Here is a 15,692-nt window from a genome sequence, read left to right as displayed (position 1 = left end):
AATTTACAGAAGAAACAAAACAGAAACAAAAAAAAACATCAAACCAGTTGTGAAGTTGGGATATATATAATGTATGCAACTTATAAGGACATTATTAATAAAACTAAAAAGGCAGAAAAATAAATCCACCAAGCTAAGAACTATTTGTTAATAAGGCCTTTAAAAAAGTAGATGCACGGGTGAGGTAGGAAAGACTATGAACTTTAAGGCCAGACAGGCCTGATATAAATCTTACTAATCTTATTTCTACCACTCATGTGAATTTGGAAGTGCTTTTTTACTCTCATTTGTAAAGAGAGGGTACTTTCTTCTCCCTCTCTCTGCCTCTCAATGTTAATGCCAAACACTGTGCCAAGAAATCCCATGAGTGGAAGAAATAGGATGGATCAAAGTATGATCAGAACTTTAAGGAAGACCTGGAAAATCCTAGTGATGTTGAAAGCAAACAGCTCCCCGCCTCCACAGTGAGGACTGCAGGTCACAAACTGAAATCCCAGGGTATCTGGCTCCTGTCTGGTTAGGACAAAACTCACTGAGACAAGATGAGCTAGCACATAAAACTAAAGGGGGGTGAGGAGCGCTCAGCAAAGGTGTCAAAGGAATACAGAGAAGTGCTTTGGTCTGTATGCCAGAACAACTTATAACTTATCCTAATCAACGTTAAACTTCAGTCTTCTAATCTTGACCTCCCTTTGGTCTCTCTTCCTAAGTTGCTGCCACTACAACACTTCTTCATATTTTCTTAATGAGCATTTAAACTCTCTATTTTGAAACAATTTCAAACATATAAAAAAGGAACAAGAACAGTGCGAAAACACCCATATACATCTTTCCCCTAATTCATTAACTGCTAACGTTTGTCTCCCCCTCTCCTCTCTCTCTACACACACACACTTTTTTTCCCCCCCTTGAACCATCTGAGAATAAGTTACAGACTTCAGGACCCTTTACATACTTCAATTTCAGTGTCAAGAAATTTGACACTGACACGATACTATTATTCCCTACAGAGTCTACATTCACATCTCATCAACTGTCCCAATATTATTCCTCTGACTCTGCTGATCCAGGATCCAATCCAGAATCACACACTGCATTTAGCTGTCATTTTCCTTTTAGTCTCCCTTAATGTGGAACAGTTCCTCAGTCCTTTATTTTTTCTGACACTGACACTTCTGAGTAATATGTCAGCTGTTCTGGAGAATGTCTCTGGGTTCGGATTTGTCTGATTACTCCCTCATGATCAGTTTCAGATCATGCGTTTTGACAGAACCACCACCCGGGTGATCTTGTGTCCTCCTCAGTGCACACTATCAGGCGGCACCTGATGTTAAGGTGGCATCTACAGGTTTCTCTCGCTTCCCAGCTGGCGCAGTGATAAAGAGTCCACCTGCTAATGCGGAAGATGCAAGAGACGTGGGTTTGATCCCTGGGTCAGGAAGATCCCCTGGAGCAGGAAATGGCAACCCATTCCAGTGTTCTTGCCTAGAAAATCCCATGGCCAGAAGGGCCTTGGCAACCTACACGCCACAGGGTTGCAAAGAGTCGGGTGAGACTGAGTGCAGACAGACCAGGTTCCTCCACTCTAATGTTATTGTTTTCCCTTTCGTTGGCTGTGAGAAAATACCTTTACATTGTGCAAACATCAATTTCCACCCAAAGGTTCGATAACTCACTGATTATTTTTGTCTGAATCAATTACTGATTTGGTAATGATGCTTATAAATCTGTGATTTTTCCAATGTTTCATTTCTTCATTTAGGCTTCCCTTGAGGCTCAGCTGGTAAAGAATCCACCTACAATGCGGGAGACCTGGCTTCAATCCCTGGGTTGGGAAGATCCCCTGGAAAAGGGAAAGGCTACCAACTCCAGTATTCTGGCCTGGAGAGTTCCATGGACTGTATAGTCCATGGGGTTGCAAAGAGTCGGACATGACTGAGTGACTTTCACTTTGGGCTTCCCTTGTAGCTCAGCTGGTAAACAATCTGCCTACAAGGCAAGAGACCTGGGTTCGATTTTTGGATTGGGAAAATCGCTTGGAGAAGGAAATGGCCACCCACTCCAGTATGCTTGCCTGGGGAATCCCATGGACAGAGGAACCTGGCAGATTACAGTCTGTGGGGTCGCAAGAGTCAGAAACGACTTTGAGATTAAACCACCACCACAATCTACTAGAATTAAGTGGGTTTTTTCCCCCCTTTCTCTCCTCCCCTTCTTCTTTCTCTCTCTCTCCCTTACCAGCACAAACTCAGGTATTTTTTATTCAGTGGGTTTTAATTCATTATAGTCATTATTCATCCTGATGCTCAAACTGCAACAGGTTTGGCCAGCAGCATGCCTTTCAAGCTGGCTTCTGTGTCCTTAAGATAAGCCCCTATCACTTTTCTTTCTTCACTTTCTGTTAATCCTCTGCCACAAGATATTGTAGGCTCATGGCTGGCCTAGATGTGAATCAGTGACTCCTCCAAGAACCTTTAGTTCTTTTTAGAAACCAGTAACTCATGGCTATAGAGGTATCATTGCTTCTTGGACCCTCTCAGAAGATAGAGCTAGAAATAATATATAAATGTATGCTAAAATATATGTATTTTAAAACTGTGAATTCAGGAATTCCCTGGCAGTCCAGTGGTTAGGATCTGGCGCTTTCACTGCTGGGGCCCACGGTCAATCCCTGGTTGGGGAACTAAGATCCCACAAGCTGTGTGGCTGAAAAAAAAAAGCAAAACACCCATGAATTCATACTGATACTAATAATTCCACTTCAATACCTCAGAGTTCTTCTTTTGCCTATTCCATATTTGAATTTCCTTTCTTCTGCAGTGAGAAGGGAACAACACTGATAATATTACATCAATATTATAAATATTATATTATACATTGATAAATCTACCCCAACAACACTGACATATTTACTCATTTGCTCAGTTCTGCAACATACACAAAACAGCTACAGAACTGCTGCAGCAATAGCACTACAAATGACAAATTTACTAACTAGAGTTCAATCAAGATTTCTTTAGTTTGTCTTCAAAATATATACAGTCAAAGAATATTTATAGTCAAAGTACTGTGTCAAAAATTACTTGAGTTAGTTGACATCCCTTTCCCCATCTCTGCCAACTTTATTTTACTTTTTGAATGTGTAAAACCTCAATGTGGTTATAAAAGTAAAAATTCTACAGAACGGTCCAGAAGCATTGTTCCCTTTTCTCTATTCCTCCACTCTATGCCTTCTATGCCCTAGAGATGACCACCTGCATTAGTCTCTGCTTATCCAGTCTATACTTACGTTTCCAAAGATATGCAGATACATATATAAATTCTTACTCTCCTTCGTTAAACCAAACTTGGCAAAATTATATTAAAACAACCCTTGTATAAAAGTGCAAGTCGCTCAGTCGTGTCCGACTCTTTGTGACTCCACGGACTATATAGCCCATGGAATTCTCCAGGCCATAATACTGGAGTGGGTAGCCATTCCCTTTTCAGGGATCCCAACCCAGGGATCGAACCCAGGTCTCCTGCATTGCAGGCAGATTCTTTATCAGCTGAGCCACAAGGGAAGCCCTTACATACATTAAAAAAAAAAAAAGATATTCCATTTCACTCATGTGTGTTAGTCACTTAGTCGTGTCTGACTCTCTAAGACCCATGGACTATAGCTCTCCAGGCTCCTCTCTCCATGGAATTCTCCAGGAAAGAATATTGGAGTGGGTTGCTAATCTCTTCTCCAGGGGATCTTCCTGACCAACAGATCCAACCTAGGTCTTCTGTATTGCTGGTAGATTCTTTACCATTTGATCCACTATGGAAGCCCACTCATAAGAGAAATGTAATCTGAAACTCTATTGAGATACCATGTTTCATCTGCTGCTGTTGCTAAGTCGCTTCAGTCGTGTCCGACTCTGTGCGACCCCATAGTCAGCAGCCCACCAGGCTCCCACCCCTGGGATTCTCCAGGCAGGAACACTGGAGTGGGTTGCCATTTCCTTCTCCAATGCATGAAGGTGAAAAGTGAAAGTGAAGTCGCTCAGTCGTGTCACTCTTAGTGACCCCATGGACTGCAGCCTACCAGGCTCCTCCATCCATGGGATTTTCCAGGCAAGAGTACTGGAGTGGGGTGCCATTGCCTTCTCTCTGTTTCATCTGCTAGAATGGTAAAATATTCTAAAGCTCAACCTCCCAGTCTGCTGGTAAGGTGTGGAGAAACAGGTGCTGTCACAGCAATAGCTAACAAAACCACATATACATTTACCCTTTGGTCAGCATTCCCATTTCTAGGTTTTTACCCTGAAGATGTATCTCCAGCAATACTAAAATCCATATACACAAGTTTATTCATTATGGCGTTGTAATTACAAACTATTAGAAACAACTGTAAGAGCCCATACATGGGAATTCACAGACTTAGCCTTGCTGTATCTACATACTATTAATAGACTACCATGCAGCTGTGAAAAAGAGCTCCACGAGGGATTCCCCAGAGGTCTAGTGGTTAGGATTCAGCACTTTCACTGCCATGGTCTGGGTTTGATCCCTGGTCAGGGAAGTAAGGTCCCACAGATTACAAGGTGGAGCCAAAAAACAACAACAACAAAAGAACTCTCTGAACTGACCCGACCTGGGTGATTATTTTCAGGATATATTAGTAAGTGAAAAAAAGAGAATATATATCATTGCTCAATGATTCTTATCCTTAACAAGTCCTCTAAGTCCAATCACTCTATTCTTCCCTTGCAAGCTACTCATATCTTGACTTCCTTCCTGCTCCCCTAAAAATCTATGATTCATTACCACAATCATTCTCTTCCAACCTTCATCTGACAAAATCCCAACCCTAGATGATCTTTTAACTTTTCTGTATCTTCAACTTTCCCTTTCTCTACTGATTCTTTCCCCTTTGGATTAAGTGTGCTAAAGGTTCTAATCTAAAAAGTTCTCCCTTGATGCCAAATTCACATTTAGCTGTGGCCATCCATTTTTCTTCCCCTTCATAACCATACTGAAAGAGCAGTCTATACTGGACATTTTTACTTCCTCATTTTCCAATAATTTCTCAACCCATTTCTATCGATACCACAAAAGTGGCCCTTGCCAAGGTGACCACGAGGCTTCCTTGCCCTAAATCATAGGGACACTTCTCAGTCCTTATCTTACTGGTCCCTGGCTGTATTTGATGATGCTGGCTACACTTCCTTCTCAATGAAACTTTCCTCTTCGACCTAAACAGCATATTAAGAAGCAGAGGCATCACTTTGCCAAAAAAGGTCTGTACAGTCAAAGCGATGGTTTTTCCAGTAGTCATGTACAGATGTGAGAACTGGACCATAAAGAAGGCTGAGCGCTGAAGAATTGATGCTTTCAAACTGTGGTGTTGGAGACGACTCTTGAGAGTCCCCTGGACCGCAAGGAGATCAAACCAGTAAATCCTAAAGGAAATCACTCCTGAATAGCCATCGGAAGGACTGATGCTGAAGCGGAAGCGCCAATACCCTGGCCACCCGATGCAAAGAGCCGACTCACTGGAAAAGACCCTGATGATAGGAAAGACTGAGGGCAGGGGGAGAAGGGGGCAAGAGAGGATGAGATGGTTTGATGGCATCATCGACTCAATGGACATGAGTCTGAGCAAACTCTAGGACAAGGAAGGCTGGAGTGCTGCAGTCCATGGGGTTGCAAAGGGTCAGGCACAACTTAGCGGCTGAACAGCAACAATCTAGAAAGCACTAGATGACACATGGCCTATAGCTCCAGAACAGCCATAACCAAGTTATCATCTTTTCCTTCAAAATTATTTCTTCTCCAGTGCTCTTTAACTCTGTGAATGATACTATCATTTACTCTGTTAAAAGAAACTTAACTTCATCCTTGACTCCTCTCTTTTCCTAACTTTTCACATTCAATCATCAAGAATTCTGTTAATTCTACCTGTTACATGTCTTTCAAATTCACTGACTTCTCTCCATCCAAACTACCATTATCTAGGTTCAAGTAACCAATTACTTCTTCCTGAATCACTACCACTGTCTCTTAAGTGGTCTGCTGCTGCTGCTAAGTCACTTCAGTTGTGTCCGACTCTGTGAGACCCCATAGACGGCAGCCCACCAGGCTCCCCCCGTCCTTGGGATTTTCCAGGCAAGAACACTGGAGTGGGTTGCCATTTCTTTCTCCAATGCATGAAAGTGAAAAGTGAAAGTGAAGTCGCTCAGTCATGTCCGACCCTTAGCGACCCCATGGACTGCAGCCTACCAGGCTCCTCCATCCATGGGATTTTCCAGGCAAGAGTACTGGAGTGGGGTGCCACTGCCTTCTCCTTAAGTGGTCTAGTTGTCCACAGTTTAAATGTCAGCAATATTCATTGTGAAGGCAATTTTAATTAAAAAACAAAAACAACCTTAACTCTGATCATGCTGCTTACATGATACGGACCACTATATAGCTCTCCACTGCTCTGAGGATAAAATCAACAATCTTCAATACAGCTTACAATACCCTTCATTATGAAATATCACCCACTCACACTCATCTCACCAACCTCATCCATATCCTTTTTCCATTTGTATCTGTGACTATCTGTTCTCTTGAACCAAGTACCCTCTACTCTCTTTTGTATCACTCAAATGCTGTTCTCTCAGTCTAGAACTTTTCTCTTCCTGCTGCTGCTGATGCTAAGTTGCTTCAGTCATGTCAAACTCTGTGCAACCCCATAGATGGCAGCCCCCCAGGCTCCCCAGTCCCTGGGATTCTCCAGGCAAGAACACTGGAGTGTGCTGCCATTTCCTTCTCCAGTGCGTGAAAGTGAAGTCGTTCAGTCTCTTCCTATCTCCCCCAAATCTAGTTAGCTCCTTCCATCCATATTTCAGATATCAGCCTAGACTACATTTCTCTTAGGAAGCCAAGTTGAGATCTCTCTGGCCCACTGTATTTCACTTGTATGTGAAATTTCTCAGAATGATGGATACGTGGGGGAGAAGAGGTTGAGATCGAGAGAACAATTGTTTATTGAATACTATATTTAAGAGTGAAGAAGTGTGATGAGTGTAAATTGATGCTTTGAGTATAAATTGATAAACTGTACATATTCCCTGAAAGGCAATTTTGTTAATATTTATCAAAATTACAGGTAGATACACTCTCTGACCTGCTAATTCTGTTTGTAGGTATTTATTCTAAAGATAAACACCCGCATATGCCAAATGATGTTGCAAGGAATAACACTGTCCATACAAAAGATTGTAAGTAATCTACATCTCCAACAACAAGGACAATTTAAATAATTTATACTACACTCATACAACACAATACTCTGAAGCCATGAAAAAATTAGATATTAGAGACATCTTTATGTACTGATATGGTAAAATCAAGAAAGTATATTTTAAAATTCAAAATAAGATACAAAGTAGTAAATACGTTAGGCTAACATTTGTGAGAAAAGGTGAGACTCTACACAGAAATGAATAAAATTTATCTGGAAGGATACTGAAATTGAGTATGCTAGTTGATTCCAGGAGAGTGCATTTGGTGGCTGAGAAAAACAGTGGAAAGGAGATGACCTTTTTAAACTTTTAAGCTAGCTCTGAAATAGAAAATTTTAAAAGCCAATCAAACCAATACGCTTTTAGTGAACCTCTACTAAGTGTTCAGCACTATATTAAAAGTTCTCTTGGAATTTCCTTTTGCCTTTTTCAAAAAGTATACAAAGTAAGTTAGGAAATCCAGAAGAAAAAAATCCCCCCGACAGTAAGAGGAAAACATTATAATCAATAACCACAAAAGGCAGGAGCATTCACTGTTGATTTTACCTCTTTTATTCCACCCCCCAACCCTATAATGTCACCTCTTCTTAATGCCCCAATTCAACTGGTTAAATGAAATGGGGTCCATGTGTGATAAGGGATTCTGTGGTGGCTTAGATGATAAAGAATTTGCCTGCACTGCAGGAGACCCAGGTTCAATTCCTGGGTTGGGAAGAGCCCCTGGAGAAGGGAACGGCAACCCACTCCAGCATTCTTGCCTGGAGAATTCCATGGACAGAGGAGCCTGGTGTGCTACCGTCCATGGGCTTGCAAAGAGTTGGACACAATTGAGCGACCAACACACACATGTGATAATGGGTGGGAAACAAAACAAGGGAAGAAAATGACTAGAAAGCATTTTTAACAGTTAGATGTCATCAAATCAGCATCTTAGGAAACTTTAAGAACTTTCTATAAACAACAATAATAACAGCAGCTAATATTTGAGTACTATATACTATGAATTTTATAATATACTATGTGCCATGCTAAATACTTTACACACATAAATTAACTATTCCTTCTCTTAAACCCAAGAGACAAACAGGATGTGTATCTTATTATACAGATGAGGAAATGAGTCCTAGAAGTTAAAGGGCTTATCCAAGGTCATATGGCTTATAATAGCATTTTTATTACTATAGTGGGGGGTGAGGGTATCAAAAAAGGTTATCCTTTTCAACCTCAAACTGGGAAAGAGGGAAATCAGAGCCTTTTGAGGTATTTTTCCTCCTTGACTTCCAAGATATCACGTTCTTCCACCACTATGCTATTCTTTTCTGTCTCCTGTGGGTAGAGAAAGAGAAGAAACAGATAATCTCTAGATGCCGAAAATGCCTTGTTCTTGGTCCTGGGCCTTGGTCTCTCTTCTTTCTCTTTATTCCCCAGTGACACAATCCAGTCACTCAGCTTCATGTCTTTATAGACCACTGGTTTACGAACTTTTTAGTCTCAAGACCTCTGCACTTTTAAAACTTACTGAGGATGTTTTGAATACAGGTTATCAATATTTACCATATTAGAAATTAAAACTGAAATGTTAACTTCATTTAAAATTATAATTTCAATGAAAATAAAGTTATTAATTTCACTTAAAAATAATAAAAAAAATGATGTTAAAACATTTTAAATAAAAAGTAACTATATTTTCCAAGGCAAAAGAATTTAATAGGAAGAATGGCAGTAGTGCTTTACATTTTTGCAAACCTCTTTAATGTCCAGCTTAATGGATTCTCATGTCTGGGCGCTCATATCAACTTTTGTATTTACTTTGGTGCAAGATGTTATTTCAGTTGAAGTATATGAAGAAAATCCAGCCTCATAAAGATAAGTAGTTGGAATAGGAGCAGTATTTTAATGGCCTTTTCAGATCATTGTAGGTATCCTTTGATACTATACAGAAACTGGACAAATAATGGTTTCTTAATGTTACAACGTGGAATCTGAATCCACATAAATGAGCCCTTGGTACCCTGCTACATTAAAAAGTGCTGGTTGATTTTACATTATGCCTGGGTCTTTACACATGTATGACTTCTGTACCTGTATGACTGTTTGGAAAACAGCAACTTATTGAATTTGAAGATCTTCAAACGCTAACATCTATTATACAATAAAATATTGCTGACATATGTTAATACCACCACAGATCTCATCAAAAAGTCTTTTAACAAGTATTAAGAAGGGACTTTCCCAGTGGTCCAGTGGCTAAGACTCTGCACTCCCAATGCTAGGGGCCCAGGTTTCATCTCTGGTCAAGAAGCTAGATCTGACATGCCACAACTAAAAGACGCTGCAAGCTGCAGCTGAGACCTGGTAGAGACAGAGAATTTTTTTTTAAAGTATTGAGAAGCTATCAAGCTCTTGGTGGCAAACACAAGTTTTCCTATATTCTTTTTTTTTTTTCTCTTTACAGCTCAAATTTTATCCTTGGCAACAAATACTGTCAGTTGTTCTTCTTGAAGTGACAGTTTACTTCATTCATTTTAAAGAAAATGTCTGCCAAATACCCATATTTGAATAACCACAGTTTTCGTCTGCTAGCCATTCTTTCAGATGGTGTTCCATGACAAAAATGTCCAGTTGAGCTTACAACTCAAAACAACTGAACAAGTGCTTTTCCTCAAGACAACCATCATAATTCAGTATGCAGCAGCAGTACTTCCTACCTCAGAAGAGATCTGCACTGAAGAGTTGAAATTTAAAATTAGTAAGTTTTATTACACTTACATAAAGGGCATTTTAAGTAAGACTGTTGTCACTGCAAATGCATAGGGTGAATGATTCAACGAATTTGATGTTACTTGTCTTGATTCACACTAAAATCACAATAGTTTTACCACTTTTTCACAAACTTTTAAATGAATTAATTTTGAAAATAATGTCTTAGTGCTACTATGAAAGTAGTTTTGACCTCATGGATTCCCTTGAAGTCATGGGGATCCCAGGGGTCTGCACGCCGCACTTTGAGAACTGCTACTGTACACACTATTACAAAGACGTCCTGGTTTTTATCCCAGTCTATGCTTCCCTGGTGGCTCAGCGGGTAAACAATCCAAGGGCAAGGAGAAGGGAATGGCGACCCACTCCAGTATTACTGCCTGGAGAATTCAATGGACAGAGGACCCTAGGGGACTACTGTACATGGGGTCGCCAAGAGTAGGACATGACCGCGCGACTAACACTTTCACTTTTCATGCTTCTTTTGGCCCCAGACCCATTGGACCTTGTAACAATGATAGAAATGTCTTTGCACTTACCCTCTGCTTCAACTCTGAATCCTAAGCCCTCCAATCTTCCTTAGGACTTTGCTCCTTCAGTTATTCTGTCTTAATCCTGTATCCTAAATCCCTTTCTCTCTTATCAACATACAAACAAGCTCTAGTATTTCTTCCCATTCTTTCAAATCACTCCTTTGATCCCATATGCCCCTCCAGCTACTGTCCCATTTCTTGGCTTCCTTTGGTAAACAAAGTCCTTTAAGAATTGTCTGCTGCTGCTGCTAAGTCACTTCAGTCGTGTCCGCACTGTGCGACCCCATAGATGGAAGCCCACCAGGCTCCCCCGTCCCTGGGATTCTCCACGCAAGAACACTGGAGTGGGTTGCCATTTCCTTCTCCAATGCATGAATTGTCTACACAGCTCAATCGAGCTGGAAAACAAATACAAAAACAAAACAAAGTGACTTTGAAGGGTGGAAACAAGGGGGAAAAAAAAAAACCAGATGTCTTCTTCCTCCAGTCTCCTGAAAGACTCCCCACTGGTTAAAGTCAAATAGACGAGAGCAGGACAAGAGAGACTCGATACATCTGTGCAAGTCAGCTGTCTAGGCAGTGAGCTGAAGAAAAAACGGTGAAGAGGAGGTATAGAGACAAGAGAAGGTTATCTTTTACAATTTTGTTAGGGGAAAGTGAAAGTGAAGTCACTCAGTCGTGTCCGACTCTTTGCGACTCCGTGGACTGTAGCCCACCAGGCTCTTCCAAGAATACTGGAGTGGGGTGCCATTTCCTTTTCCAGGGGATCTTCCTGACCCAGGAATTGAACCCGGGTCTCCTGCATTGCATGCAGACACTTTAACCTCTGAGCCACCAGGGAAGCCACCAGGAATTATCTTTTACAATTTTGTTAGGGGAACCACTTATCAAAACCTCCCACCATGGCCAAGCACAACAGTAAGAGTTTTCTTATAATAGGAGGTCCTGGTGAACAAAACGGAACTAACAAGTTACCACCAGCTGGAAGGGTTTGGGAAAAGTCAGAAGGAGAGAGGGGATGCCAGTCTGTATGTCCCATCAACTTCTAAAAACCCTTCTCGTGGAATTCATCCTGGCTGAGCGATGAGTGTGCCAGCGGGAAGGACTCTGGGTCAGAATGACTGGCCAGGGACAACCCAGGAACTAATCCTATCACCATAAAACCTGAGACTCTAAGCCCGGGGCAGAGCAGTTCTCTTGGGTTCCTTTACCCTGCTGTTCTCTGCCTGGGTGCCCCTTCCCAATAAAGTCTCTTGCTTTGTCAGCGTGTGTGTCTCCTCGGACAATTTGTTTCTGAGGGTTAGCAAGAGCCCACTCTCCGGGCCTGGAAAGGGTCCCCCTTCCTGCAACTGTTTACCCTTTTTACTGCTTACATCCTATCTTTCCTTTTATCTAGGGGAAAAGTTTGTAATAACTAAATAAATAGATAAATAAAATTTAATCACCCTCTTTAAAATTTTGTGCAGTTGCAGGATCTCAGCTCCTCAACGAGAGAATGAACCCAGGCCCACTGCAGTGAAAGCACCGAGTCTTAACCATGGGACTATGAGAGAATTTCCTAAAAAAAAATTTTTTTAACGTAGAGTTGTCTACTTGCTACGGGCTTCCCTGATAGCTCAGTCTGTAAAGAATCTGCCTGCAATGCAGGAGACCTGGGTTTGATTCCTGGGTTAGGAACATTCCCTGGAGAAGACAATGGTAACCCACTCCAGAATTCTTGCCTGGAGAATCCCACGGACAGAGGAACCTGGCAAGCTACAGTCCACGGGGTCGCAAGAGTTGGACACGACTTAAGTGGCAAAACCACTCCCATTACTTGCTACTGCACTCCTTCATGTCCAACTTACTCCTTCCGTCTAGTATCTATTCTCACCACTCCAAAAAAACTGCTCTAGTTTAGGCCACAGTTATTGTTTTGCTCCCACTTATTCAAACTTTCTGAAGCACTGAGTAAAACCGACCACTCCTTTCTTGAAACGCTCTCCTTACACTCTCCTGGTTTTGTTTCTGTTCTACTTCATGGACTCTCTTTGGTGGTTAACTTTTCAATCTCCTTAGATTGTAATCAATTCTGACAGCTGGAGTATCTCTTAAGAGTTAGATCTTGACTCTATTCTTTAAGCCTAAATGGATAGCTGAAGTCTCTGAATTTCTCCCTATGGTCCAGAGCTCTCCCCCAGTTAGCACTGATAGCAGTTGATAACTGCCTACCTGACATCTCCACAAAGCTATCCAACAGGCTTTCCAACTTTATAGGTCCAACCCCCTGATTCTCTCATAAGCCTGTTTTTTCTCCCCGTCTTCTTTCCATCTGCTCTGACTTCTCTAAGTCTCACAAGCGGCAAAGCTGGGATGTGTGCTTTAACATCTAAACCTGTGTGCATTCCCTCATATTGTGCCCCGCTACTACAGGTCCCCAACAAGGCTGCCTTCAGCCAGGTGTAAATTCAAACAGTTCATCCACCTTAACATATTTTTGTCTTTGAGTGTGAAATCTTTGGGAATCACAGAATCCTGTTTTGTGTTCACCAAAGTTTCCAAGTCTATTGTGGACAAAGTTATCAGACCAGGAAGAGATAGTAGAGACAATACGGGTTGGGTGGAGGCACAGCTAAAAGGAGAAGCCCAGCTAGCTAGCGGGAACTGTCTACTCAGCATCCCCCCGAGCGGGGTTTCTCAGCCTTGGCATTATTGGCACTGGGCGCTGCATAATCCTTTGCTGCATGTTCTTTGTTGTACTCTGATTGTAGGATGTTTAGCAGCATCCCTGCACTCTATTCACGATATGCCAGGAGAGCTCTTTTAGTTTTCACAGCCAGAATTGTTTCTGGACATTACCAAATGTCCCCTCGGAGGTGAAACTTTCCAATAACCACCCCCAACTGCACTAAACAGATGTACTTTATACTCTAAAGGAAATATGGAAAAGAAACAAACAAAGGATAAACAATACATTTACAAACTCATGTGTTCAGAGACTTTTTAGAGATATGTGCGTGTGTGCTAAGTCGCTCCAGTCGTGTCTGACTCTGCAACCCTATGGACTGTAGCCCACCAGCATCTTCCGTCCATGCGATATGGAGAAATAAAAGTATAAAAGAGTGTAACAAACTGTGTAAATGGTATAAGCCCAATTTTGTAGAAAAAAATTTATATAAGCATTAAAAAAACTGGAAGACTTAATAATCGTTATTTACTGAACTACCTTACTATGATCCAGGTATTGTATTAATCACTTTACAAAATCACCTCATTTAATCATCACAACAGTTCTCAGCTCTTGTTCCATTTCATAGATCAGGAAATGAGGGGTAACTTGTACATATAGCTGGAGAGAAGATAGGTCTTGAAACTAAATTTATCCAACTCTAATGACCATCTCTTAATGAGCATTCTGCTTCATAATACACAAAAGTAATATTCTAAACAGTAACAATGTTTATCTCTGGATGGAAGAATTAAAAGTGATTTTTGTTTTCTTCTCTATGTATTTCTGTTGATTCCATATTTTCTACTATGATATTTACTACTTCTATAATCAGAAAAAAATTTTCAGTGAAAGTAGTGAGGACTACTTGGAACACAGAGAAAAGGATTATTATAGAAAAAAATATCAAATCAAAGTGGGATTACAATTATGTGAAAATATGCAAGAGATAAAACAAAGTATATAAAATGAAAATAGTAACTATATTAGGGAGATGGGAATAAGATGTAATTTCTAGTTCTCTTTTCCATATTACTATTAATGTAGTCATATTTTATAAGGGATAAAAGTTTATAACGAAAAGAAAGCAATAACAATCATCTATAATTTTATTACCTCCAGGTAACACTGTTAGTATTCAATAATTTCCTTTCTAATCTTTTTCTAAGATTAACACAATCACTTATAAACATTAATGTGAAGGAACCAAGGATGACACTAAGTTGGATAGGACAGCTAAAAGTTGGATTCAGAACATGATCTTGAGGAAGGAAAGAGAATGAAACTAACATTATGGACTGTTTTTATGTCTGACACAATGAAAAAGCTCAACTTCTGGACTCTAGACCTGACTCTCCATGGACTGGACAGGACAACACTGGACAAGGTGCTAAGTTTTTCTAAATCGCTTTTTTTTTAAAAAAATATGTATCTATTTCCTATCTACCTCCCACAGCATTTCTCTGAAGCTAAAATGAGAAAGCATGTGTGTGTGCATGTGTGTGAGAGAGAAAACACTTTGTAAACTCTAAATTCATATACAAAGGTAAGAATCTTAACTGTCCAAGCCAATAGTAAAAACAGCAGTATGAAAGAAATTCAATAGTCTTCTTCCAAGCACCAAGGAAATAATATGACAAAAAACAACTTCTGTGTGACCGTGTCAATCACTAATCTTGATTCAGATTTCTGCGCCTAATAAAGCTGCTATAAAGGAGAGGTAACCTTCAGGTATGACCTACAGAGAAAAATTGTTTATGCCTTGAACAGTGCCAAGAGGATTCTCGGCAGGCAGAGAGTAGAGAACCAGTCATCTGCGTCTAGGGTGCAAACTGGATCTCTTACCTGCAGCTCTGCTTCCAGGCCCAGCCGTCTGATAAAGGGATCAGTGACATGGTAGCGGCGCTCAAAGCTCAGGGCACCCCGCTCCTGCGGACAGAAACAAACTCATAGGTTCAACTGATTCAAATGTAACATGATTTACTACGTTCCTATTACATACACAGCAATGTGCTGGGCTAGAGCTAGAAAGAGAAAACAAGAAACTGGCCTGCAGGAGCTTACACTATACTTCAGCAGGGATTAGAGAATACAAGGGAGCATATAATTAAGCACTAAGTCCTAATTGTTAGGTTCAAAAAAAAAAAAAACCTGAAACACAAAGAGGGAATGTTTCCATATTTAGGTTAAAGAAGGTGGGCATCATCTTTAGGACACATATTGTGGGATATATACAAAGGAGAAAAATAACTTGCATAGTCCTTCAATTCTGTGACTCTGTGCCTCTAGGAATTAGTCCTGGCCCTTGAGGGCCACCCAGTCTAATGAAATCAAACCAAGAAAATGACCCAACAAGTGAACAAAGCTGCAAAAGGATGCAGAGCAAGATACATGATACGCAGACCGACGTGCACCAAGTACATGGCTCGTGTA

General features: G+C 40.8%; 1 protein-coding gene across 2 annotated transcripts in view; it reads right to left on the bottom strand.

Annotated features, from left to right (window-relative positions):
- The window catches only part of WDTC1 (WD and tetratricopeptide repeats 1), a 63,049-nt gene that overhangs the window by 32,734 nt on the left and 14,623 nt on the right, over positions 1–15,692 (bottom strand). For both annotated transcript variants that reach the window (XM_018056637.1, XM_018056645.1), the window contains exon 3: positions 15,105–15,188. In XM_018056637.1, the coding sequence (XP_017912126.1) occupies positions 15,105–15,188 (84 nt within the window). The remainder of the gene's footprint in view (positions 1–15,104; positions 15,189–15,692) is intronic.

The sequence above is a fragment of the Capra hircus genome, chromosome 2, assembly GCF_001704415.2.
Source record: "Capra hircus breed San Clemente chromosome 2, ASM170441v1, whole genome shotgun sequence".
NCBI classification, from domain to species: Eukaryota; Metazoa; Chordata; class Mammalia; order Artiodactyla; family Bovidae; genus Capra; species Capra hircus.
This window is presented reverse-complemented; position numbering and strand designations above follow the sequence as displayed.